Below are 27753 nucleotides of genomic sequence, written 5' to 3' on the forward strand. Positions count from 1 at the left end.
TAATGGAGGAACAGTTCAGGGTTAAAAGAAGGGCAAAGTTCAGGGATAACACAGTCCAGTTTCTAAAGCAGCCACACACAATCCACAGCAACCAACCCTCGTAGGGTTTCAGCTCCCGTGATCCAGCAGGGCATGCACAATGGGCGCAACTAAAACTTGGGAGAAGGGAAAAGCAAAATTGTTCCACTGTGACCGTATTTGCCACCACTGGCATCTAGTCCTTGGTGCTATATAGGGCCCACTGCCCTTTTAGAGCTATGGAGTAGCCTCTGTGATTAAGCAGGTGCAACCGGCACAACATTTTAAAGGGGCCGCATCAACCAACACGCGGCCGCTGATTGGTGTAGTGGGCCACATTCGGACAATGATATAGGTATAGGCTGAGGATCCGCTGGAGGAGTCTCCGATATTTCTTCTGTTCCACAGCCCCTCCAGCATTGTCTCCTTGGTTCACAGAACAACCGGCTCCGGTGATTCATCTGCAGCCGCCACACTCTGTCCAAGCGCCATTTCCTCCTGCCTAGCTGCAGGAACTGCAGCCATTGCAGTCGGCCGCTCACAATGCAGAGCCCCCAACGGTGGTCCTTTGCTATGATTGGGTCACCGAGGAGGAGAGCAAGACCAAGCTAAGCCACAGAAAACCAGAGAGGTTGGTAACTAAGCGGATTGCAGACCCCTGATCCTATCCACACAACTAGCAGTAGCCGTGGAGCCTACCTACGATGATCCTAGATGCCTCGACACAGCCGGAGAGCTAAATAAGCCTAAAACAAGAAAAGGGAAATCTAAACTGCCCCAGAGCAGACCCCAAAGGAATAGATAGCCCCCAAACATATATTATCGGTGAGACAAGATGAAAACGCAAACGCAGATAGGAAAATAGACTGAGCAAACGATGGGGCCCACACTAACTAGACAGGAAAGGAAAGACACTGCAAAAAATTTCCAACACGTCTGATAGAAAAATACTGAAGTGCACGACTTCGCCCACTATATCACCACTCTGGTAAATTCTGAAAGCAGAGCAAAAAAGAGGCCAATCTAATAAGGGACAAAAACAAACTGGCACAAGCAGTAACATATGGATGGAGATTCAGCACAACCCCAGCCGAAGCTGGCTGACCACACAAAACTGAAATAGACAAAACCAGATCAAATGTGAACAAAAGCAAAATAACACTTAGCTGAGCATGCAGGGACTGAGCTGGAAACTAAGACCTCAGGAAGCAGGAAAAAAATCACCAGCAGAGATAGAGGGAGTCGGCTGTCTTAAATCCAGTCAGAAACTCCAGATCTCCAATCGTCCTCCTCATTATCAGGTGGCAAGCCTCTGTTAATCAGATCAGTTACCTCCAGTAACCACCAGAGGGAGCCCAGAAAGAGAACTCGCGACCCCTCTGTCAATATAACCAGCTCCACTACTTTCAATAGTAACCAGAGGTAGGCCAGAAAGCGAATTCACAACAGTCCTTCCCTCCCATTTGGAGGCCATCCTCACAGCCACCACATATGGCCCTTGAGGCCCTGGTTCAGTTATGAAAGTAAGTCCCATAAATGAAGGGGACCTTCAAAAGCAATGGACCCGGCATTGACATAGACCTTGTCCTCAGTGCTCGTCTACAGGATAAAGCCATATCCCCTCCTGGGTCAAAGCGGCGGAACACACCGCTGGTCATCCGTCCAGCCATAGCTCCCCTGCCGGGGCACTGCACTTCTTTGACAATGCAGCGCTCTCTCCGCTTTTCTTTGATCACACTTTGGATCCACCGTGCCTCTCCAGCAATGGGCGCCCGGTTCTCCTACAAGTACGCGCCGCAGATGCCAGACAGATCGGGTGCAGGCCGAGAGAATGCAGGTGCCACCAATACCAGGGACGATGGTGGAGTCGGGAGATGGGATGCGACGGTGGGGCTACAGGAGGCGAAGAAGCAGGGGTTGAGGTGACGGGTTGGTCGGGTGGGAATTCCCTACTCACTGCGTCCGGTGACAATCGTCTTGCGGGGCCATGGGAGTCGGTGGTCATGGCCGCAACAATCCCCCTGAGGGTAGCCTCCAGGGTCTTCCGAGCTCCTTCCAGTTCCGGTTTGGGCGCCGCCAGTCCCATGAGTTTCTCATCCACCACCGCCTGCTTGTTTAGCCACCGGAAAGGGTGCCACTCCTCCAGCTCCTCCGTTCACCAGGCCTCGAAGAGCAGGCCCGTCTCCACCCGGTCAACAGATCGCCTCTAGTACTGGAGACCAATGCCCTCACGGAATGACATGCTACGCCTCTGCATGATATCCAGCAATGGCGTCTCATCCATCATCAAGTTGTCTTGCTCTGTAGGGCTCCATCCATTCATGGGCAGAGTCAATTGGTGCTAATCCTCCCGTCTTTCCAGATTCGGCTCTACGGGTGTGAGCAGCTTCTTCGCCCTCACCCATTTTGAGTGGGCACTAATCACAGGGGAACATGACCTCCTTCCTTTCGATGCCAAGTTTCTTAAATGACGCCCACGAAAGGAAGCACCATCCTCAGCTTTCACGCCAATGGCCACCATCTTCTCGGCAGCGGTCAGCGCCATCTTTAAATCAACAGCCGCCATCTTTGTCTCTTTCACGGCGGTTACCAATCCACAATTCCCAGGAATCCCCCTGTGGAAGCACGTCCTGCCCTGGGCAAGCCTGTCCGGGCTCTGCTCCAGAAGCAGGAAATTCCTGCTCTTTCAGCCTGCTTGACCAACCCCCTTTGAATCCTCTGTCTCAGTCTTGCAGTTGCAGGGAGATAAAGGAGATAACACTATCCAGATATGCAGCCTTGTTAACTTCCATCCGGTTCCAGGGAGCATACAGTCCTTTGGTGGGCACTTACACAGTTCCAGTGTCCATTCTCACTGCCTGGCAGACCTTGTCAGCACTTTCTCCTCCAGGGTTATACTCTGCTCCCAATACGGAAGCACGTCCTGCCCTGGGGCAAGCCTGCCTGGGCTCAGCTCCAGAAGCAGGAAATTCCTGCTCTTTTAGCCTGCTTGACCAACCCACCTTTGAATCCTCTCTCTCAGTCTTGCAGTTGCAGGGCTGCTGGGGTCGATCCTGCTGACTATGCCAAATGTAACAAGGTAGCACGGGGTGGTAGCCATGGGCGAGTCCTCTAGGTCACAGTCAGTGAGCGTCCCGGCCCCTTGCACCTGAAAAGGCAGATAAAGTCCCAGCCCTGTGGCACATTTAGATACCTCTAACACACGGTTGCTCTCCATCCTGGAACTGGGTCCTATGGATGCACCACACATCACACTTCGGTACCAACGGTGGCAAACTTTTAATCATGATGAGATAAAGGAGATAACACTTCCTGCGCTTTCCCTATTCAGATATGCAGAAATCATTAGCTTCAATCCAGTTCCTGGGAGCATACAGTCCTTTGGTGGGCACTTACACAGTTTCAGTGCCCGTTCCCACTGCCCTGTAGACCTTGGCAGCACTTTCTCCTCCAGGGGTATACTTTGCTCCCAATAAGGAAGCACGTCTTGCCCTGGGCAAGCCTGCCCGGGCTCTGCTCCAGAAGCTGGAAATTCCTGCTCTTTCAGCCTGCTTGACCAATCCCCCTTTTAACCTAATCCTTTCTGTCTTTAACCTTAACACATGCAAGAGATCACATGTACAGTACATACAGACACAGTACATTACAGAGATAAGACAGTAATACATAACCTTATCTACTATATAATCATCTAATTCTGTCTGTCTGTCTCTGTTTGCAACAGAAATCCCGTGTCGCTGATTGGGGCCACGACCAATCAGCGACAGGCGCAGTCCGGCCATGAATTGGCACGGAACGAACAATGCACGGCCACACCTACCGTCAGGAGCTCTGCGGCGCTAGCTGCTGATCTCTTGACAGTTGCCGTGGGTCATCTCCTGCCGCATGGCGGTCAGCGGCGACGCAACTGGGAGATGACCGGCGCTAGCCTGATTGGTTGCGGCCAGCCGGGCGCGACCAATCAGCGACAGGAGCAGTCCGCCCGCGAATTGCCGCGGGATTTGAACCATGCTTTTCGCGCCCGGCAACCAATCAGCGATATTGGGGCGGAATTTAACCCTCACAGCGCGAAGTAGTTCACTCATTTATATTGGCGCGGAATTTAACCCTCACTCACTGCGCAACGTAGTTCACTCATGTATATATTTTACCTGGAAAATCCTGTGTATTCGTTGCAATATTCTTAAATCTTCATAAATAAACTACATACATATTCTAGAACACCCGATGCGTTAGAATCGGGCCACCATCTATACAGATAAACCATGAGGATACTACATGGGACACACATGCCCGGCATACAGGAGAGGAGGGGGGAATGAGGGTCCCCGCCACCTCCTTGCATAATCACAGAGTGACAAGTTAGAATAGAATAGATATAAACACATAGAATAGATGTGTGTATATATATATATATATATATATATATATATAGATATGGCACACACACACACACACATATATATGTATTTATATTGCATAGAGAGATAGATATAAGAAAAGCAGGTAATTTATCTGCCGGGGTCTGTAAAATCACTGCAGGAGCTGATAGGATAGAAGAGATGGATTACATACAGTAAATACAAGTAGAATAGGTAGATATATAGATGCCAGTGAAATACAATTAGTACAGTGTGTGTGCAAATTACTGTACATGTATTCCATTAATAAAAGATTATTTTTCGGGAAAAAAATGGCGTCAACCATTATATATACTGTGTGTGTATATATATATATATATACACACACATACATACATACATACATACACAGTGCCTTGCGAAAGTATTCGGCTCCCTGGAACTTTTCAACCTTTTCCCACATATCATGCTTCAAACATAAAGATACCAAATGTAAATTTTTAATGAAGAATCAACAACAAGTGGGACACAATTGTGAAGTTGAACGAAAGAACGAAATTTATTGGTTATTTTAAATTTTTGTGGAAATTCAAAAACTGAAAAATGGGGCGTGCAATATTATTCGGCCTCTTTACTTTCAGGGCAGCAAACCCACTCCAGAAGTTCATTGTGGATCTCTGAATGATCCAATGTTGTCCTAAATGACTAATGATGATAAATATAATCCACCTGTGTGTAATCAAGTCTCTTTGGTTTCTTTATGTTTGATGCATGATATGTGGGAAAAGGTTGAAAAGTTCCAGGGGGTCGAATACTTTCGCAAGGCTCTGTATATATACACACGTGATTAAAATTGTTGGTATCCCTCGTTTAATGACAGAAAAACCCACAATGGTGACGGAAATAACTTGAATCTGACAAAAGTAATAAATTAAAAATCTTTGAAAATAAACAAATGAAAGTCAGACATTGCTTTTCAACCATGCTTCCACAGAATTAAAAAAAAAAAAAAATAAAACTCATGAAATAGGCCTGGACAAAAATGATGGTAACCCTGAAAATAATGTGACAAAAGGGAAATATTAAATCGCAGTGTGTCCACTAATTAGCATCACAGGTGTCTATAATCTTGGAATCAGTGAGTGGGCCTGTATAGAGGGTTACAGATACTCTGTGCTGTTTGGTGACATGGTGTGTATCACACTCAACATGGATCAGAGAAAGCAAAGGAAAGAGTTGTCTCTTGAGATTAGAAAGAAAATTATAGACAAACATATTAAAGGTAAAAGTTATAAGACCATCTCCAAGCAGCTTGATGTTCCTGTGAATACAGATGCACATATTATTCAGAAATTTAAGCTCCATGGGACGGTAGCCAACCTTCCTGGACGTGGCTGCAGAAGGAAAATTGAGGACAAATCAGAGACGGATGATACGAATGGTAACAAAAAAGCCCAGAAAAACTTCTCTAAACAGATTAAAGGTCAAGGAACATCAGTGTCAGAACGCACCATCTGTCATTGTATGAGCCAAAATGGACTTCATGGGAGATGACCAAAAAGGACACCATTGTTGAAAAAAAATCATAAAAAAGCCAGACTGGAATTTGCCACAATACATGTTGACAAGCCACAAAGCTTCTGGGAGAATGTCCTATGGACAGATGATACAAAAATAGAACTTTTTGGCAAGGCACATCAGCTCTATGTTCACAGATGGAAAAATGAAGCATATCAAGAAAAGAATACTGTCCCTACTGTGAAACATGGAGGAGGCTCTGTTATGCTCTGGGGTTGCTTAGCTGCATCTGGCACAGGCTGCCTAGAATCTGTGCAGGGTACAGTGAAATCTCAAAACTATCAAGGGATTCTAGAGAGAAATGTGCTGCCCAATGTCAGAAAGCTTGGTCTCAGTCGCAAGTCATGGGTCTTGCAACAGGATAATGACCCAAAACACACAGCTAAAAGCACCCAAGAATGGCTAAGAGGAAAACATTGTCCTATTCTGAAGTGGCCTTCTATGAGTCCTGACCTAAATCCTTTTGAGCATTTTGAGCTGAAACATGCTGTCTGTAAAATGCAACCTTCAAACACGAGTCAACTGGAGCAGTTTGCTCTTGAGGAGTGGGCCAAAATACGTGTTGAGAGGTGCAGAAGTCTCATTGACAGTTACAGGAATCGTTTGATTGCAGTGATTGCCTCAAAAGATTGTGCAACAAAATATTAAGTTAAGGGTACCATCATTTCTGTCCAGGCTCGTATTTCATGAGTTTTATCTTTTAAAAAAATTCTGGGAAGCATGGTTGAAATGCAATGCCTGATTTTCATTGGTTCATTTTCATAGATTTTTGATTTATTATTACTTTTGTCAGATTCAAGTTATTTCTGTCACCATTGTGGGTTCTTCTGTCATTAAGCAAGGGGTACCAACAATTTTGACAATGAATGTATATACACATCTATTCTATGTGTATATATGTATATATCTATTCTATTCTAACCTGTCCCTCTGTGATTATACTGTACGCGGCAAATCATTTGCCGGCTTTTCTTGGATCTATCTATGGAATATAAATACATATATATATGTGTGTGTCACTGACATCTATATATCTATGTATTCTATATGTGAAAAAAGGGAAAAAGCAGCACAAAAAATGAACAGACAATGTGGGTGCAAGCCTTCCAGGCATATACCAAACCTCAAAAATAGTCCTCAAGATGAAAGCAGCACACCAAAAGAATTCCAGTCAAAGTGCTATTTATTAGCCCATCTGGCTAGTTGCCCATACAGCCATGTTTCGGTCCTGGGAGTTGTGGACCTTGAGAAAGGTGCTGCTTTCATCTTGAGGACTATGTATTCTATATGTATATATCTATTCTATCTATTCTGTTCTAACCTGTGTGAGGCAGTGACTGGTGTCACAGCTAGGTGGCGCTGTTTGTTCCCCCCAGGATGCACACTGAGGCGTCTGAAGGTCATAAGAGTGCATTGCAGTCACAGGCGTAGCTGTGATTGCAATCAGGGCCGCCATCAGGGCATTACTCCCCTGACTGGCGTATGAGGTACTATCAGCAGAGGGGGCCGCATCGGGCCCCCTCATCTCTACCAATCGGGCCCCACTGCCCCCGTGGCCACTGGCAGGATTCTCGTGATCAAATAACTGAACCTGCGTACAGGACGCAGGTTCAGTTACACTATTGCCGTGCGGGCACGCACGGCAATAGTTAAAGCTGCCAGCCAATCGGAGGCTGGCAGCTGACGTCAGCGCACACTTCGCCAGCGTCTGTCGTCAATGTCAGTCGCTGGCGAGTGCGCACTTTCTCATTGGGGTACAGATCGCTCACTGCTGGAGCGTGGCAAGGTAAGAGGAAAGGTTTTTTGAAAAAAAAAATTAGTATTGAAAGTGGCAAGATGGGCGCGGCAGGATGGAGACGGGGCAGGATTGGGGGCAGGATGGAGATGGTGAAGGATTGGGGGCAGGATGGAGATGGGGCAGGATTGGGGGAAGGATTGAGACGGGGCAGGATTGGGGAAAGGAAGGAGATGGGGCAGAATTGTGGGCAGGATGGAGACGGGGCAGGATGGTGACACAGGAGGGAGGATGGAAACAGGGCATGGTTGGAGACACGGGGCAGGATTGGAGATACAGGGGGCAGGATTGGAGACACAGGGGGCAGAATGGAGACACTGGCAGAATGAAAGACATGGGGGCATGATTAGAGACACGGGGCAGAATGAAAGACACGGAGGCATGATTGGAGGCACAGGGGGCAGAATAGAGACATGGTGCATAATTTTAGGCACAGGGGGCATGATTGGGGGCACAGGAACAGAATGGTGACACAGGGGGCATGATTGGAGACACTGGGGGCAGGATTGGAGACACTGGGGGCAGGATTGGATGCACAGGGAGCAGAATGGAGACACAGGGGGCACGATTGGAGACACAGGGGGCAGTATGGAGACACAGGGGGCAGAATGGAAGCACAGGGGGCAGGATGAAAGACAAGAGGGCACAATTAGAGACACTGGGGGCAGAATGAAAGACATGGGGGCATGATTGGAGGCACAAGGGGCAGAATGGAGACACAGGGGGCATAATTGGAGGCACTGGGGGAAGGATTAGAGACACTGGGGCAGGATTGGAGACACTGGGGGCAGGATTGGAAGCACAGGGGGCAGAATACAGACACAGGGGGCATGATTGGAGACACTGGGGGCATGATTGGAGGAACAGGGGGCAGAATGGAGACACAGGGGGCAGAATGGAGGCACAGGGGACAGGATGAAAGACATGGGAGCAGAATTGGAGACACTGGGGGCAGGATTGGAGACACTGGGGGCAGGATGGAGATGGGGAATGATTGGAGACACGGGGGGCAGGATTGGAGACACTGGGGCAGGATTGGAGACATATGGGCAGGATTAGCGACACAGGGGGCATGATTGGAGACATAGGGCAGAATGGAGACACAGGAGGCATGATGAAAGACATGGGGGCATGATTGGAGACACTGGGGGCAGGGCTGGAGACAGATGGGGCGGGGTAGGAGGTAGATGGGACAGGGCTGGAGACAGATGGGGCAGGGCTGGAGACAGATGGGGCAGGATCATGGGGTAGGATGGATATGATGGAGACAAATGGGGCAGGATGGAGAGATCATATGGGGCAGAATGTGTTATGAATGGGTCACCGAGGAGGAAAACAAGACCAAGCCAAGTCACAGAAAACCAGAGAGGTTGGTAACTACGCGGATTGCAGACCCCTGATCCTAACCACACAACTAACAGCAGCCGTTGAGCGAACCTACGATGATTCTAGATGCCTCGTCACAGCCGGAGGACTAAATAAGCCTAAAGCAAGAAAAGGGGAAATCTAAAACTGCCCCAGAGCAGACCCCAAAGGAATAGACAGCCCCCACACATGTATTGATTGTGAGACAAGATGAAAACACAAACACTGGTAGGAAAATAGGCTGAGCAAACAATGGGGCACACAAGCTAGAAAGGACAGGAAAGGAAAGCTACTGTCTGCAATCACGCAAAAAAACCCAGCAAAAATGTCCAACACTTCTAATAGCAAAAAATACCCTGAAGTCACTAGACTTCTCCCACTATATCAGCACTCTGGCATATTCTGAGAACAGAGCAAAAAGAGACCAATCTAATAAGGGACAAAAAGCAAACTGGCACATACAGTGACACAAGAGAGGAAATTCAGCACAGCCCCAGCCGGGGCTGGCTGACCACACAAAAAACTGAATAGACCAAACCAAATCAAATGTGAACATTAGCAAAGACAACTTAGCTTGAGATGGAAGGAACTGAGCTGGAAACTAAGACCTCAGGAGGCAGGAAAAAATCACCAGCATGTGAATAGGGAGCCGGCTGTCTTAAATCCAGTCTGAGACTCCAGATGTCCACTCCTGTTCCTCATTATCAGGTGGCAGGTCTCTGTTAATTAGATCAGTTTCACTACCTCCTGCCACCACCAGAGGGAGCCTGGAAAGAGAACTCACAACTCCTCTGTCAGCACAACCAGCTCCCTCACCAGAAACCAGAGGCAGACCAGAAAATGAGTTCACAACAAGAATGGATACTCATGAGGGCAGGATTGGAGAACATATGGCTGAAGCCAGGAATGAGACACACAGGGGCCAGGATGGGGGATATAACCATAGGGGCTAATTAAGGGATATTATTACTGCAGTGATGTATTTATTTTATTTTTTGAGTATACTGTTTTAAATGGGGGGCGGTCCTGTTATTGTGCAGAGTGATACCATGTTGCCTTTTTTCTGCATGTGGTGTAATGTAGATGTTGGGAAAAAAATAAGTAATGTGTTCTGCAAGCGGAGATCTAGATAACTGTTATTTCCTGCAGAGACGAGACCTGGCTGGAAGACGTGATGGCAGTCTGTGCTGGATGAAAGATGAAAAGCAAAGTTGAAGGACTTCACCTAGAGATGTCACTGGTGAGTCAGTGTGTTATCTATACACTGACACTAAACACTGTATACTATATACAGAGGTCCTGTGTATAATATCACCAGTGATCACTGTATTATCTATACATTATAAACAGAGCTCCTGTGTATAATGTAATTGATCACTGTATTACTGTACACAGACACTGCATACTGTCATGATCCCAGTGCGGGTTGGACCCGCACGCTTGGGGTTAATATCTGGAACCAGGGCTGGTGGACCTGCACTTCTGGGGTTTATGTTATGATCTCAGTGCAGACTCTTACCTGCACACCTGGGGCTTATTATTGTGGCCTCTCCATGGTTCTGGGAAGGCTTCTTATAGCCTCAAGAAGCTCCAATCCCCGTCAGTTATACTTTCGCCCTTGGCAGAGAGTGTTGACCCCTGAGTGTGTTTGTGCTGTGTTCTGGTTGCCTGATACTTTGGTTTTGACTCTGTCTGTTCTCTGGATATTGCTTGTTGGATTCTGCTTGGTACCTTCTATGTCTGTTTGGTTTTGACCTCTGCTTGGCCCAGACTATCCACTCTGTCTCATCCCTGGTACTTTACTGCTATCTCTGTGTATGACCCCCATTTGCCTGACTTTGAGCATTCCATAGTTGTGTCCTGCTGATCTCTGGCAGCAGGACGCTATGCCCCACCCCTTGCAGTCACATGACCGTAGGTCCTTCACTGCTTGCTAAACTTCAGCATCCCCAGGTCCTGTTTGTCTGAGCTTCCCGGCCGTACCTGACCCCGGGCCCCCCCTACAGTGCGGGTGAGTCTCTGCTCTGCGGAGGCTGCACGCCAGCGCTGACAGGACCCTGACACATACGAAGCTTAGATCTCCTGTGCATAATGGCACTTATGGTGATAATATTGTTTTTTTATTACTGATCAGTATTGTAGTATTCAGTCACTATGTGATGGCAATATGTGGTCTGGACATGGTGTTGCGGTATTTGTCCCGTGTATGTCCTATTATTTGGTCACTTTCTGGTGGTAATATGTGGTCTGGTCATGGTGTGGTGGTATTTGTTCCTTGTATGTGCTATTATTCGGTTACTGTGGTGATAATATGTGGTCTAGTCATGGTGTGGCTGTATGTGTTCCCTATATGTGGTATTATTGGTCACCATGTGGTGGTAATATGTAGTCTGGTCATGGTGTGGTGGTATTTGCTCCTTGTATGTGCTATTATTCGGTCACCGTGGTGGTAATATGTTATCTGGACATGGTGTGGTGGTATTTGCCCCTTGTATGTGATATTATTCGGTCACTGTGGTGGCAATATGTGGTTTGGTCATGGTGTGGCGATATTTGTTCCTTGTATGATATTATTTGGTCACTGTGGTGGTAATATGTGGTCTGGACATGGTGTGGCGATATTTGTTCCTTGTATGTGATATTGTTGGTCATTTTAAAAATTGAAAAATAAATAAAAATATACCTAAATTGTATTGCATATTTTAATAAATATTTAATAGATTACAGTAAAGTAGAGCTCGGCCAAAAGTGTCTACCGTGTTATGGTGGCGGCTTAAAAAATCTTTTGGCCAAAAGAAGAGCTGCTGGCTATAAGTGTGATCTGGTGATGGGAACTGTTAATGTGTGATTGGTGAGAAGTGGAGTTTTTCTAAGAGAGAGCGGTGGGACTGTGGACAGTTCAAGGGGTGGAGGCGGGGCTGGGATGGAGCCTGGGTGGATTCTCAAGGCGGCACCGAAAATGTTGCCAGTATGGGTCCCCGAAATTCCTAGTGGCAGCCCTGATTGCAAAGCAGACTAAAGATAAATGTTAGTCTTGGGCATGCTAGTGTCCAAGGCAGATTTAGGGAAAACCTGCTCTGGGTTTTGTATTTTGAAACAGACTGAAGGATGATCGTCATGCAGTCCGTTTCATTCCAGACCTGGGTTTTCCATGTGGCTAAAGGCCACAGATCCCAGTTAAAATCCCTGCAGTAAAGGGTATGGGTGTGTCAGGGCCAGTGTCAGTCTGGTGTTTGGAAGAGTACAGAGCAGAAGGCTTTGCAGAGCTCCATCTGTGTGAGGCGACACAGGCAAGGGGAGCCAAACAGCCAAGGGAGTCGAGAGGTCTGGCACCAGCAGCGTACAGAGGGGTGCAATTGCCCACGGTAACTGGTCAGAGGAGGACTAGCGTGCTTAGTGACTGTAAACTGAGAGATATCGTGTACTGTGGAATGCTATGGGTAAAGAGACATTAACACGGCAATCGTTCATGAAGGTGAACCGGCGTATTTAGTGACTGTGTAATTCAGAGGATATGTGCCCGGCTGCGATCTGGAGGATATCGTGTGCTGTGTTTATATGAGTTGGCTTTAATGCTGTGAAGTAAACACATTAAAGATACTTTTGCTTGGAACTTTGCTGGGTCACTGCCTCCTCACTGCCTACGTGTGCTACCGCTGCACTACACCTGTCAGTGTGATTTTACTGTACACCGTACATGAATTGCCAGCATTTCAAAGGACACCGGTGTGAAAGCAATGGACAGCACTCGCATGGCCCATGTGGTTGTCCGATATTTTCTCGCACCCATAGGCTTGCATTGGTGAGACTCTGCCAATATACGTGTAAAATTGCAGCATGCTGCGATTTTACACGTATGTAGAATACGCCTGAGAAAAAATACGGTGATGCGAGCTGCCCCATAGATTAACAATCGTATGAGTGCTATGCGATGTTTTCTTGCTTAGCACTCGTCCGTATTCTACGGTAGTGTGACCCCGGCCTAAAAGAGAAGATTCATCACTGGTGCCTACCAATTCCTTTCTCCTATTTCTCTGAATTTTTAAAGTTGTCCTTACAAAAGTAATTTTAGAGGACTGCATTTGGAATGCCATTTTTGACAACATAAATAAAAAAGGGAAAACTTTGACTTGCTTTGTGACCTGTATTTGGTTATTTTGCTAAGGTAATCATTTTGAGATGATCAACATTTCCACATATATGGCAATGACAATTAACACCTAAAATCTTTAGTGTATGGCAGAACAAGAATTTTTCTGATGAAAATTATGTTTATCTTTTTGTTTCTTTGCACATAACATAAAGGCTTATCCTATATATAAATCAGACAAATTCCAAGATGCTTTTCACAAGTACTAAGGGCTCGCTCACACGACCATGTAGATCGGACAAGTGCAATCCGATTTTTTTTTATCGGCTAACACGCAGACCAATGTTATTCAATGGGGCAGTGCTGATTACTGATTTTTTTCACTGACAGAATCTTTCTGTGAAAAAAATTGCAGCATGCTGATATTTCAATCCAAAATCAGTGGGTGCAATAATAAACAAATCTGATACCTTACAGAGTCACAGTATAGCATCTGATTTTTATGGATATGTAAGGGGGTACATACACTGTTGCATGTCCTACCTCCTTGAAGTAGAGCATAATGTGTTACTGCTGTGTATATATGTTATTATGCTATGTGTAATGTATGTAAGTAGAGATAGGGTGAGTGTAGTACCCCGAATCGGACACTAGATGGTCAAATTATTGTACATAGTTAGTTAGGAGGAGCTAGCCATGGCAAAGAAGAAGAAGTCTTCCTGTATTAAGTCAGTAGGGCCCAGGTGCCCGTGTAGGGTGGATAGCTCTGCAACGTTAAAGTAGACTACCCAGCCATCTAGAGTCTGGATGGACAGAGGTTCAGCTGAAGCCGCAGTGTAACAGCAGTGTGGAGTAGAAGCAAGAGAAGAGGTCCTAAGCAGTACGGGGACCCAGGTCGCTCATCATGTGGCAGATCATCGCATGGGCTGATGCTCTCAGATCCGGGGCGAAATGGATGAGGGAACCCCCAAGCGCAGTGAGTCTGAACAGGGAGGATGGTGCATTACGCAAGCATCGGTATGACACGGGCACGTACTGAGGGATGTAGAAAGAAGCGCAGGGAAAGTAGAGAATGTGGGCTGTATGGAACTCTGTGCTGATGCTGCATCTGAAAAGGATGTGCTGTGAAAAGAGGAAAGTAAAATTTTACGTTTCAAGTTGCAACTGGACTGTGTCTCTGTTTATACGCAAGTGATCGTAGGGGACCTTAGGCAGAGGAGAGAAGGCCCTGACCATGCAAAGGATAAAGAGGCAAGTACATTGACTATGGGATGATATTTGCACGTGACGGGAGGCCAGGGTGCGCAAGACCTGATAATCTAAGCCACGACTACCGCCCTGGCCCTCCCTCACAGATACACTACAATTCTGTTCCATAGGAAGCTGCAAATGATTAATAACTGCTGAGTAAAAAAACTGATTACTTACGCACTACACACAGATGACAAATGAAAAAAATCATCCCAATTTATGGATGAAAATTAAGCCGATTTTTTTAAATATATATATACATATATACATACTCGCGACTCAAGTCTAAGTGTCTTAACAACATTGGGTTAAACTCAACACTTACGTGGCCAGAGATTGCAGGTGGTGGTGGGCTATCAGCAGGAAGGGAAATCAAGTCACCAAGCTGAAAAATAACAGACAGAAAGTTGCAACATGCGCAAAATAGATGTCTTAAAGAATCTGACCCCAATTCATCATTTCCTTTGTATATGTTTTTGTTTAGTTTTGTGTATTGTGTCTTTTTGTTTGTTTGTGCCCAAATCATTATTTTATTTGTGTCTTATTTTAAGTCTCTTTTACATATGTACACCTTTTTTTTCTGCTTTGTGGGTGGAGTCTAGTACTTTGAGATGTTTTAGCCGGATTCAGAACTTGATGCAATTTTCCACCAGGTATATTTTTGCACCAAATTCATGAATAACTCATACCATTTTGATTAATTTGGTTCCAAAAACGTTAGCTAATATCGCAAGCCAAAAATAGGAAAGTGACTTAAAAAAAAACACAAATGAATTGGGGCCTATGTGTTGTTTCAGGTGACTTTTCAGAATAGCTGTCATGTGTCTGTATTTGTGCAATAAATCATAGAATACCACGGCATTAACATTTATTGATGTGTAGTGTAATTGAAAGAAAGTTGCAGCAAAAATTCTGTATAAGTGGTAAGGCCAACATTTCAGTCAAAGAACTTGTTCACAGCCTGAAACAATATATACAAATACAAAAATCAACAAAAAAAGTACTTACGATGAACACCAACATAGGTACAGACAAATAATTGCACAAAAAAAAGCTCTTTTTAAGGGCCCAATGTGTCTCAGGAAGATTGCGAGCAAGATCCCTCAGGATGTCTTGTGGCTTCAATGCCCCATTGGTGTGGTGCAGTAATAAACCCCTTTATCCTTGAATGAGGTTTGAACATCAATGATCAGGCCACTTTTTACAATTGTGACCACTGTCATTTTAAGTTGTTATAACTCTGGAACGCTTCAATGGATCATTGGCTTGAATTGCTACAGAGGTCTTTCAGCCTACTGGTTAACTGTGCATGCAAGGAGGAAATAAGAGTAACTGGGTGAATATAGTAAAAATACATCTTTATTAGTTTACATATGTATCACATTGTACAAACACAGGCAGAGTAAAACGACACCACAGGATAGAAGACAGAATTACCCGGGAGAAACACCCAGCCACATAATATCAAATAGCAAGACAATATATATGATTTGAGAGCAAATATAGCCACAGCCAGGTGAATAACCAATGTCTGCTAATTCCCCATCCTCCGGTTAGAGAACTCCTACACCAATTTGTGAAGCCATTATAGCAACCAGTGCGCAAAAATAAATCTCATATGGCCAAGTATGAGAGCGATATCTTACCAGATACAATAATGGAGGCTAAGTGGACCCGGGACCAGGTAGGGGGAACGCCCAACGCGCGTTTCGCGTGACTAGAAGCACGCTTTCTCAAGGGAAGTATGCCGGGGGGTGAGCACAGGACCTTCTTATGCTCATGTGACTAATCACATGGCTCCCAATGAGCCAATCAGAGCGGTTTCACACGGCGCATGCGCGCTGTACACCTTATTTACTCTTATTTCCTCCTTGCATGCATATCTATTTGAGTGGGTGCTTTAGGTGTTCCTTTGTTTAGGGTGGCTATTTATAGCCTTACCCTCTATTTTTGACACAGTGATAATGTCACTGAGGTATTTGCATTTAACTACTGGTTAACTGGTTGATATGCGATGTGCTGATACGGTGGAATTCCGCTTTGTACATGTTGCAGGTACTGTAGCAGAAGCAATGAGCCCTGGTGCAATATGTCAATTTATATATCCTGGGCAAAAGCAGTACGGACGTGAAGCAAATCACGCTTGCAGAGTGGGCACAGAAGAAGGACCTCTGCACCCTTCCGCACAGTTTTGAAATGGCTACTAATATGGTAAGTGCTGATGATGCCAGTCCACTGCCAGAGGCAGCAAAGCAACCCCAAACCATCAGGGAACCTCCGCCATGTTTGACTGTAGGGACCGTGTTTTTTTCTTTGAATGCCTTTTTTTCCTCCAGTAAACTCTATGTTGATGCCTTTGCCCAAAAAGCTCTACTTTTGTCTCATCTGACCAGAGAACATTCTTCCAAAACGTTTTAGGCTTTTTCAGGTAAGTTTTGGCAAACTCCAGCCTGGCTTTTTATGTCTCGGGGGAAGAAGTGGGTCTTCCTGGGTCTCCTACCATACAGTCCCTTTTCATTCAGACGCCGACGGATAGTATGGGTTGACACTGTTGTACCCTCGGACTGCAGGGCAGCTTGAACTTGTTTGGATGTTAGTCGAGGTTCTTCATCCAACATCCGCACAATCTTGCGTTGAAATCTCTTGTCAATTTTTCTTTTCCATCCACATCTAGGGAGGTTAGCCACAGTGCCATGGGCTTTAAACTTCTTGATGACACTGCGCACGGTAGACACAGGCACATTCAGGTCTTTGGAGATGGACTTGTAGCCTTGAGATTGCTCATGCTAACTCACAATTTGGTTTCTCAAGTCCTCAGACAGTTCTTTGGTCTTCTTTCTTTTCTCCATGCTCAATGTGGTACACACAAGGACACAGGACAGAGGTTGAGTCAACTTTAATCCATGTCAACTGGCTGTAAGTGTGATTTAGTTATTGCCAACACCTGTTAGGTGCCACAGGTAAGTTACAGGTGCTGTTAATTACACAAATTAGAGAAGCATCACATGATTTTTCGAACAGTGCCAATACTTTTGTCCACCCTCTTTTTTATGTTTGGTGTGGAATTATATCCAATTTGGCTTTAGGACAATTCTTTTTGTGTTTTTTCATTTAAGACAAATTAAATGAAGATAATAATACCAAAGAATTTGTGTTTGGAATCATTTTCAGGAAGAAACTGAGTATTATCTGACAAAATTGCAGGGGTGTCAATACTTTTGGCCACAACTGTATATCAAATTAGTAAATGCATATAAATTTAAACAAAACAAGAGCCAACTGGCTAATAGGGTGGGTGCTGTGTCCCCCACAAAGAGCATCTAGGAGAAAAGGATTTTACAGTGAGTTATCACTAAAATCCATGTTTCTCCTTCGCCTCATTGGGGGACACAGATACTGTGGGATGTCCTAAAGCAGTCCCTGGGTGGGAGATTGACTCACCGATCCAAGCTACATGCACCGCTGCTTGGAGAATCCTTCTACCCAGGCTCGCATCCGCCGAGGCCTGAGAATGGATATTATAATGTTTGGCAAATGTGTGCAGGCTGGACCAGGTTGCTGCCTTGCAAACCTGTTCCGCCGAAGCCTGGTGCCGAAGCTCCCAAGAGGTGCCCACTGCCCGAGTAGAGTGCGCTCTGATCCCTGCTGGAATTGGCGTGCCTCTAATGAGGTAGGACTCCTGAATAGTCAACCAAATTCATCTGGCTATGGTCGATTTTGAGGCAGCGAGTCCCTTCCTTCGCCCTTCGGGGAGCATGAACAGCGTGTCCGTCTGACGAAAGGGTGCCATCCTTGACACGTACCTCCGGAGGGCTCTTACCAGGTCTAACGTGTGAAGAGCCTTTTCCACACGGTGCACCGGTGCTGGACAAAATGAAGGCAATACAACATCTTCATTAATGTGAAAAGAGGACACGACTTTTGGCAGAAAAGGAGGGACTGGTCTGAGCACCACCTTATCCTTATGGAAAGTGAGGAACGCGGCTTGGCAGGAAAGGGCTGCCAGTTCTGAAACCCGCCTGATAGAAGTGATGGCCACTAGGAACACTACTTTCCAGGAAAGGTACCTCAAGGAGATATCCTGAAGCGGTTCAAATGGAGCTTCCTGCAGAACACTAAGGACCAGCTTAAGGTCCCAAGCATCCATAGGCGCCTTATAGGGAGGTACAAAGTGAGAGACTCCCTGGATGAAAGTCTTCACCTGCAGATTGGTAGCAATTCTGCGCTGGAACAGGATGGATAAGGCCGATATTTGTCTCCTGAGGGAACTTGGGGCTAAGCCCGAGTCTAGGCCCGACTGGAGAAAAGCCAAGACGTTGGGGATCGAGAATCTCAGTGGAGAAACACCGCGGGCTCGACACCAAGCAAAGAACACCTTCCAGGTGTGGTGGTAAATTCGTGCTGAAGCAGGTTTCCGGGCGCTAATTATTGTAGTGACCACCTTGCTCCCGAACCCTGCCTGGGTTAGAATCCAAGATTCAATGGCCATGCCGTCAAACACAGGGCCCCTGAGTTCGGGTGGAAAATCGGCCCTTGAGAAAGTAGATCTGGGCGCTCTGGTAGGCGCCAAGGAACGTCGGCGAGCAGCTGCATTAGATCTGTGTACCACGCTCAACGGGCCCAGTCTGGGGCCAGCAGAATCGCCGGAACCCCTTCCGTCTTGATCTTCTTGATGACCCTCGGAAGTAGTGGCAGCAGGGGAAATAGATATGGGAGGCAAAACTGGTTCCATGGCAGAACCAACGCATCCACAGCGATTGCCTGCGGGTCCCTGGCCCGAGCGACATATGTGGGCACCTTGGCGTTCACCCTGGACGCCATTAGGTCCACATCCAGAGTTCCCAACAGCTGACAAATCTGCCGGAAGACTTCGGGATGTGGAGACCACTCTCCGGACGCAAGACCCTGCCGGCTGAGAAAGTCTGCCACCCAATTTTCCACGCCCGTGATGTGGACAGCTGAAATCACCGAGTGGTTTGCTTCGGCCCACTGCAGAACGTGCCCCACCTCGCGCATGGTTGCTCTGCTGCGGGTTCCCCTTTGGTGATTTATGTAAGCCACCGCCGTGGCATTGTCCGATTGAATGCGGACAGGGCGGCCTGCTAGAAGGTGATGAAAATGTTGCAGAGCCAGCCGAATTGCTCGCATCTCCAATAAGTAGATTGGGAGGCGTGCCTCCTGTGGCTACCACCGTCCCTGGGTCGTGTGACGGAGAAACACCGCTCCCCAGCCGAGGAGACTAGCGTCGGTTGTCATCACCAACCAATGGTCTGGGGGGAAAGGTTTCCCCTGGGTCAGAGAGGAACTGGTTAACCACCATCCGAGCGACTGCCTGACTTGAAAGGACAGTCGGCACTGCTGATCGAGCGTGAAGGGATTCTTGTCCCAAGCTGACAAAAGGGCGTGCTGCAGGGGGCGAAGATGGAACTGGGCGAACGGTACCGCTTCCATCGCTGCCACCATTTTCCCTAGACTCCTCATCCCAGATCGGATGGTATGAGGGATTGGTTGACGAAGGGTCCGGACTCCCTGCCGGAGTGCTAGCACCTTTTCCTGAGGGAGAATTACCAACCCTCGGCGAGTGTTGAAAATCATTCCTAGGAAGGAGATCTTTTGAGCTGGCACAAGGGATGACTTCTTCGCATTGACCAACCACCCTAAGCAGGCAAGAGTATCTAGCGTGATGTTGACGTTTTCCTCGCATGCCCGTATTGAGGGGCCTTTGACCAAGAGGTTGTCCAGATAAGGCAAGACGACTATGCCTCGAGAATGCAGTATGGCCATGACAACTGCCATAACCTTTGTGAACACTCAGGGAGCCGTGGCTAGCCCGAATGGTAGCGCTATGAACTGAAAATGTAGATCGCTGATGGCGAAGCGTAGAAACCTCTGATGAGGAGGAAAAATGGGAATATGCAGATATGCGTCCTGGATATCTATTGAGGCCAAGTATTCTCCCTGCTCCATGCCCGATATGACTGACTGGAGAAACTCCATTTGGAAATGTCTGATCCTGATGAATTTGTTCAGAAGCTTCAGGTCCAAAACAGGCCTGACAGACCCGTTGTCACGTCGCAGCCAGACTCAGGGCCTGCTGTTCCGGCGTCAGCCACTAGGAGGCGCCGGACGTCACTGCCAGACTCAGGGCCTGCAGTTCCGGTCTCGGCCACTCGGGGGCGCCGGACCGTCACGTCGCCGTCGGACTCAGGGACGGCTATTCCTGCCTCAGCCACTGGGAGGCGCCGTGGTTCGCTCCAGGGTGAGGGTGGTGGCAGAGAGGGGGCTCCTGCGCAGGCATCTGGTGGGCGCAGGCTCCGCCCCTCTGTCAGTCATGTAGGGCTTACTGCATGTCCATCTGGCCTGGTCCGGGGGCGGTCCTGGTTACATCATCGGGCCGGGAACCTGTGAGGGAGGACCTGATCCCTCAAATACCTGGGGACTGGTCTTGCAAGCTGCCGGATATATTCTTGGTTCCCCTGCGTGTTACTGTGTGAATTGCTATAGTGTATAATCTGACCTCAGCCTGGATTCTTGACCATTCTATTGCCTGCCGTTTTTGTACCTCCGCCTCTCTTCCGACTTTTTGACGCTGACCTTTGCTTGGATTGCTGACTCTCCTTCTGCCTGCTGATTCTGTACCTCGCTGCCCTCCTGGTTTTACTGACCCTGGCCTGGACTTTTGACTCTCCTTCTGTCTGCTGATTACGTGCCTCTGCGGCGCCCTGGTTTCAGACTCCTGCATCCTGACCTTGATTACGGGTTTTAGTTGTGACCCCTTGGTGGCCGTCCTGCTCTGGTCCACTGCTAATCTAGACAGCTACCTCCTGGGCCTTGCTACAATTCCAGATCCCTGTATAGGGGTTAAGGGTCTCTGGGTTACTCGGGGTGCTGTCCCCACTGCAGCCCAGATTCGCAGACGGCCAACACATTATATCCGGCCAAAAAAGAACTGCTTTTTGTGTATATTTCCATCATATATAAAAGCAGTCTCCTGATTTTTTTTTTTCCCTGAGCTGATTACCTGGCCTACACCTGCTCCAGTGCACAGTCTGAAGGAATACTCCCATCTTCCTATACCAACATGCTGCAGCCTGGAGGCTTCAAGGGAAATGCTGAGCGTCAGAAATCCACATTCCTGGGACGTCTGCCTCTGGGCAGCTCTGGTCGTGCTGTCCCAGAGGCTCAGGTATTGCCCGCAAATGCGGCTAAACTTTTGTTACCCGTTTCTCTCTTATTTTCAAAGAAATCTTTGTGTGTGAAGGCCTATGTGGATTGTGGTTCCGCAGGCAACTTCATAGATTTTTTGCTTGCAAGGAAACTTGGTGTACCTCTTTTAAGGCTTAATGCCCCTATTCAAACCACGGCGATTAATGGTACATCCATTATCCAGGGTGGAGTGGAATTTGTTACTACAGAGATTGTTATGTCAGTGGGGGCATTACACACAGAACATGTCATTTTTTGTTATTTCCAATTTATCACATGGAGTTGTGTTAGGTATGCCATGGTTGCGCCAGCATAATCCTATTATTGACTGGCACCAAGGGGATATCGTGCGCTGGAGTCCACAGTGTCAGAATCACTGTATGTCGTTGTCAGTGAACCAAATTAAAATTAAAACACCCTTTATACCATACGCATTCAGGGACTATGAGGACGTCTTTTCCATAGTGGAGTCTGAGAAATTACCGCCTCATAGACAGTATGACTGTCCTATAGACTTGGTTCCAAGTGCTCGTCTCCCTAAGGGGAGAATATTTAACCTCTCTGGTCCTGAGCGTGTAGCCATGAAGGACTACATAGCGGACAGCTTGCAAAAAGGTTTTATTAGACCCTCCACTTCACCTGTAGGGGCTGGGTTTTTCTTTGTAGAAAAAAAAGATGGTGGACTCAGACCGTGTATTGATTATCGTGAGCTGAACGCGATTACTGTGAAAAATCAGTATCCGCTTCCACTCATCCCTGATCTGTTTAATCAGCTACTAGGAGCCCGTTGGTTCACTAAGCTTGATCTCCGGGGGGCTTACAATCTAGTTCGCATAAGAAATGGGGATGAGTGGAAAACAGCCTTTAACACACCTCTTGGTCATTTTGAGTACCTTGTGATGCCGTTTGGGTTGAGTAACGCGCCCGCCGTGTTCCAACACTTTGTGAATGATATATTCAGGGATATTTGTGGGGTATATGTAGTGGTTTATTTGGATGACATCCTGATTTACTCCGCTGATGTTCTTACACACGTGCAACATGTCCGTTCTGTACTCCAGAGACTTAGAGAACATTCTCTATACGCCAAGTTGGAGAAATGTGTTTTTATGGCTGAGGAGGTACAATTTTTGGGGTACATGATTTCTGCTAAGGGGTTTCGCATGGATCCTGCCAAGATCCGACCCATTAGAGAATGGGTACAACCTAAAACTCTAAAAGCGCTGCAGCGATTCTTGGGATTTACTAATTACTACCGTAAATTCATCAAAGGCTTCTCTGAGATCGCCAAACCGCTCACGGATCTGACCCGGAAGGGGGCTGACGTGGTTAATTGGAAGCCAGAGGCACTTCAGGCATTTTCTGTTTTAAAGGAGTGTTTTTCTGCCAACCCAATATTAATTCAGTCTGATCTAGATCGCCCCTTTGTGGTAGAGGTTGATGCCTCTGAGGTTGGGGTAGGTGCAGTGCTTTCCCAAGGCACTGCCTCTCTCACTCAACTCCGTCCATGTGCCGCCTTTTCCCGAAAATTCTCCCCTACTGAGAAAAATTATGATATAGGGAATCGGGAATTGTTGGCCATAAAGTGGGCCTTCGAAGAATGGCGCCACTTTCTCGAAGGTGCTAAACACAAGGTTACCGTGATCACAGATCACAAGAACCTGACCTACTTGGAGTCAGCTAAAAGACTGAATCCTAGGCAGGCCAGGTGGGCCTTATTTTTCTCAAGGTTTAACTTTGTGATCACGTTTCGTCCAGGGACGAAAAATGTAAGGGCTGATGCCCTCTCTCGAAGTTTCTGCCCCTCACAGGCTGAGGACTCGGAACCAGTCCCAATACTGGCCAATGGGATCGTCGTGTCGGCCGTGTCTCTGGACCTTCTGGAGGAGATCCGTAGATCCTCAGAACAAGTCCCGGACACGACGCCCCCCCAGAAATTGTTCGTTCCGGCCCCGTTGCATCTACAAGTTATGAAAGAGTCGCATGACTCTGTCCTGGCAGGCCATCCTGGTGTTAATAATACAGCCAGACTAGTGACCAGGAATTTTTGGTGGCCGACGGTGGTTAAGGACTGCAAGGATTACGTACTGGCTTGCGAAACTTGTGCTCGTGCTAAGTCCCCCCATAATCGGCCTGCCGGCTGGCTCCAGTCCTTGCCTGCCCCAGAGAGTCCATGGACCCACATCTCCATGGATTTCATTACTGACCTGCCACCCTCAGAAGGGAAGACATGTATCTGGGTGGTGGTAGACAGGTTCAGTAAGCAGTGCCATTTTGTTCCCCTGTCTGGACTACCTAATGCAGAAACGCTGAGTAAATTGTTCGTTATTCATGTAATACGACTGCATGGCGCCCCGGTGAATATCGTGTCCGACCGAGGAACCCAGTTCGTTTCTAAATTCTGGAGGGCGTTCTGCAAACGGATTGGCGTTGAATTATCCTTCTCCTCCGCTTACCACCCTGAGACCAATGGTCAAACTGAGCGCACTAACCAGGGCCTAGAGCAGTATCTCCGCTGTTATGTTTCGGAACATCAATCTGATTGGGTGGAACATCTCCCGTTAGCCGAATTCGCCCTAAATAACCAATACCAAGAATCCATCAAAACCACCCCGTTCTTCTGTAATCTTGGTTTACACCCACGTTTTGGTTCTTTTTCGGCTAAGATGTCGGACCTCCCGGGGGTAGAGAAATCACTTAAGGACCATCTGGTCAGAGGTGAACTCAAACTTGAAAGGCTCCCAAGTCAGACAGGCTTCGGCGGCAAATAAACGGCGGTCCAAGGGGCCGCACCTGGGAGTTGGGGACAAAGTTTGGCTGTCTACCAAGAACATTAAACTTAAGGTACCGTCTGCCAAACTGGGCCCCAGATTTATTGGTCCCTATGAGATTTTGGAGGTAATTAACCCGGTAGCCTTTCGCTTAAAGCTCCCTCAGTCCTTCAAAATACCCAACGTTTTCCACAAATCCCTCCTAAAAACGTACCGCTCCCCAATTCAACCTGTCCAGTCCCCTCCTCCTCCAGTTTTGGTCAAGGGTACTTTGGAGTACGAAGTCCAAGGTATCCTTGATTCCCGTTTAGTGAGAGGGTCCGTGCAATACTTAGTGCATTGGAAGGGCTACGGCCCAGAGGAGAGGTCCTGGGTCCCCGCTGGTGACATCCATGCCAAGGGGTTAATTAGAAGATTTCACCTCCTTCACCCTGACAAACCGGGTTTTGAGGGTCCGGAGGCCCCTCTTAGAAGGGGGGGTACTGTCACGTCGCAGCCAGACTCAGGGCCTGCTGTTCCGGCGTCGGCCACTAGGAGGCGCCGGACGTCACTGCCAGACTCAGGGCCTGCAGTTCCGGTCTCGGCCACTCGGGGGCGCCGGACCGTCACGTCGCCGTCGGACTCAGGGACGGCTATTCCTGCCTCAGTCACTGGGAGGCGCCGTGGTTCGCTCCAGGGTGAGGGTGGTGGCAGAGAGGGGGCTCCTGCGCAGGCATCTGGTGGGCGCAGGCTCCGCCCCTCTGTCAGTCATGTAGGGCTTACTGCATGTCCATCTGGCCTGGTCCGGGGGCGGTCCTGGTTACATCATCGGGCCGGGAACCTGTGAGGGAGGACCTGATCCCTCAAATACCTGGGGACTGGTCTTGCAAGCCACCGGATATATTCTTGGTTCCCCTGCGTGTTACTGTGTGAATTGCTATAGTGTATACTCTGACCTCAGCCTGGATTCTTGACCATTCTATTGCCTGCCGTTTTTGTACCTCCGCCTCTCTTCCGACTTTTTGACGCTGACCTTTGCTTGGATTCCTGACTCTCCTTCTGCCTGCTGATTCTGTACCTCGCTGCCCTCCTGGTTTTACTGACCCTGGCCTGGACTTTTGACTCTCCTTCTGTCTGCTGATTACGTGCCTCTGCGGCGCCCTGGGTTCAGACTCCTGCATCCTGACCTTGATTACGGGTTTTAGTTTTGACCCCTTGGTGGCCGTCCTGCTCTGGTCCACTGCTAATCTAGACAGCTACCTCCTGGGCCTTGCTACAATTCCAGATCCCTGTCTCGGGGTTACTCGGGGTGCTGTCCCCACTGCAGCCCAGATCCGCAGACGGCCATCACACCCGTGCTTTTTGGGAACCGCAAAAAGGTTGGAATAGAATCCCTGATTTTTTTTCATGCTCCGGCACTGGAACAATGACTCCGTTGTGCTGGAGCAATTTGATGGCTTCCAATAGAGCCCTTGCCTGGGCATCCACCCTGGGAAGCCGGGAAAGAAAAAACCGTCTTGGAGGGTATCTGACAAATTCTATTCTGTAACCTGAGGCCACCAATTCCTTCACCCATGCGTCGTGAGCTACATTGACCCAGACGTGGAAAAACCAGAGTAGGCGGCCGCCCACCTTGCTGATGTCGTCTGGTAAAGGCCTCGAGTCATTTGGCCGATGATCTTTGGGATCTGGATCCCCTTGATCTGGGCTGCTGAGTACGCATTCTCACCAATGGTTGGCTCTATATGAGACTTGCCGCTCCCTATCCTGGTTGGGGCAGCCTGAGGCGGCGGAATTGGCTGCTGTAGCCCACCCAGTGTTGCGAAAGGCCCGAAAACGTGCCTGAAACGGGTGACGAAAAAGCGGTTTGACCTTTTGTTGAGGGAGAAACCCGCTCTTTCCTCCTGTGGAGTAGGAGATAAGTTGATCCAACATCTCCCCAAATAGGCGGCCGCACTGATAAGGCAGGGAAGTCAAGGACTTCTTAGAAGAAGAATCGGCTCGCCATGTCCTTAACCATAGGGCTCTTCTGATAGAAATTGTATTAGCGGCAGCAAGTGCTGAGCTATTGGCCGCATCCAAAGACGCATTGATTACATAGTCTCCGGCCATCGCCATCTGACCTGCGACCTCCGAAATCTCTGCAGGTAGATCCTGCTCCTGCGCGACCTTGTTTCTGACCATGTTTCTGACCATGATATTATGGCCGGTGGCTTCCACCGGCTGGGGGCTCCAGCCCTGAGATCTTTGCAGGAGCACTCCCAGACCCTCTCCTCACCGATGATCCTCTTCTGCCTGAGCACAGGTATGTGAGGGGGCCTTGATAAAATAGGACGTTCAGGCACCCTAGCTACATCTAACCCCTTCAGGGGGTGAGGAGAGGGACCGTCCACCACCTTGCAGCACCGCAGTCTAAGCATTGGTGGAGCAGTGGGGGCCGCATGGACTAGTCTTGTGCCTCTGTACAGCCCATGGTTTCAATACCTAGGGGTGGTCAGAGCTAAGTCCGACATTGTGTCCCACGATGCGGGAGAGGATACATGGAGGGACACTGTTGGTTTGGGGAAATCGGACCCTTTCAATAGGATCCGTTGCCCCTGTCGCATCTTCATGGAAAAAGACGAAAAAAGACTGGAGAAAAAAACAGACGTGTTCCTCCATGAACACTAAGCAAAAAACTGATTTCCGCCCGCAATAGGGGCAAGGGTGTATATAGCGGAGGAGCTAACCTCTTTTTTTCACTTAGTGTCTGCCTCCTAGCGGCAGAAGCATACACCCACAGTATCTGTGTCCCCCAATGAGGCGAAGGAGAAATTAAATGTATATTCACCTGAACTTTTCTCCATCCAGCTTGAACACGAACATACACCTCACTGGTCTCTGACAGATAAATCAAGGTGCCTTCTGATACTAAATGTGTCCTTTGTAGCATTTCATCTATGTTCTTTGTTGCAGTCGCCTAGGGAAAAATATATAAATACAATAATAAGTACACGTTAATAGTTAAGTAATTCTAACATATATACATATACTATATATTGTGAGAATCATGTGGGAATAGTGGATGAGGGCAGGTATATCTCGCCCAGATTCCTTTCCTATGTGGCCTAGTCTGGTCAGTATCGCACCTGCTTGCTAATGAATAATGGGAGGTGGATATAAAAGGATGCCAGGTGGTTGTGTGAGTGTCTCAGCCTGGGAACACAGAGAGCCTGTCTGTGTGAGAGACACACGTGAGTGGAAGCAGTGCCCACTGCAACTGTGGTTTGGCTGGACGGGAGAAGCCCGCCAGTTGGTAGTTAGGTTGTCCATTGTTTAGTTAGTGCCGGACAGGCAAGG

At 47.9% G+C, this 27753-nt stretch overlaps 1 protein-coding gene across 4 annotated transcripts in view; it reads right to left on the reverse strand.

Moving 5' to 3' along the window:
• The window catches only part of COL15A1 (collagen type XV alpha 1 chain), a 1161047-nt gene that overhangs the window by 90906 nt on the left and 1042388 nt on the right, over positions 1 to 27753 (reverse strand). For all 4 annotated transcript variants that reach the window (XM_073587711.1, XM_073587710.1, XM_073587708.1 and 1 more), the window contains 2 exons: positions 27245 to 27373; positions 14784 to 14843 (listed from right to left, as the gene is read on the reverse strand). In XM_073587711.1, coding sequence (XP_073443812.1) covers positions 14784 to 14843; positions 27245 to 27373 — 189 coding nt within the window. The remainder of the gene's footprint in view (positions 1 to 14783; positions 14844 to 27244; positions 27374 to 27753) is intronic.

This window comes from Dendrobates tinctorius, unplaced genomic scaffold (genome assembly GCF_039654945.1).
Source record: "Dendrobates tinctorius isolate UK_male_01 unplaced genomic scaffold, ASM3965494v1 ptg000102l, whole genome shotgun sequence".
Lineage (NCBI taxonomy): Eukaryota > Metazoa > Chordata > Amphibia > Anura > Dendrobatidae > Dendrobates > Dendrobates tinctorius.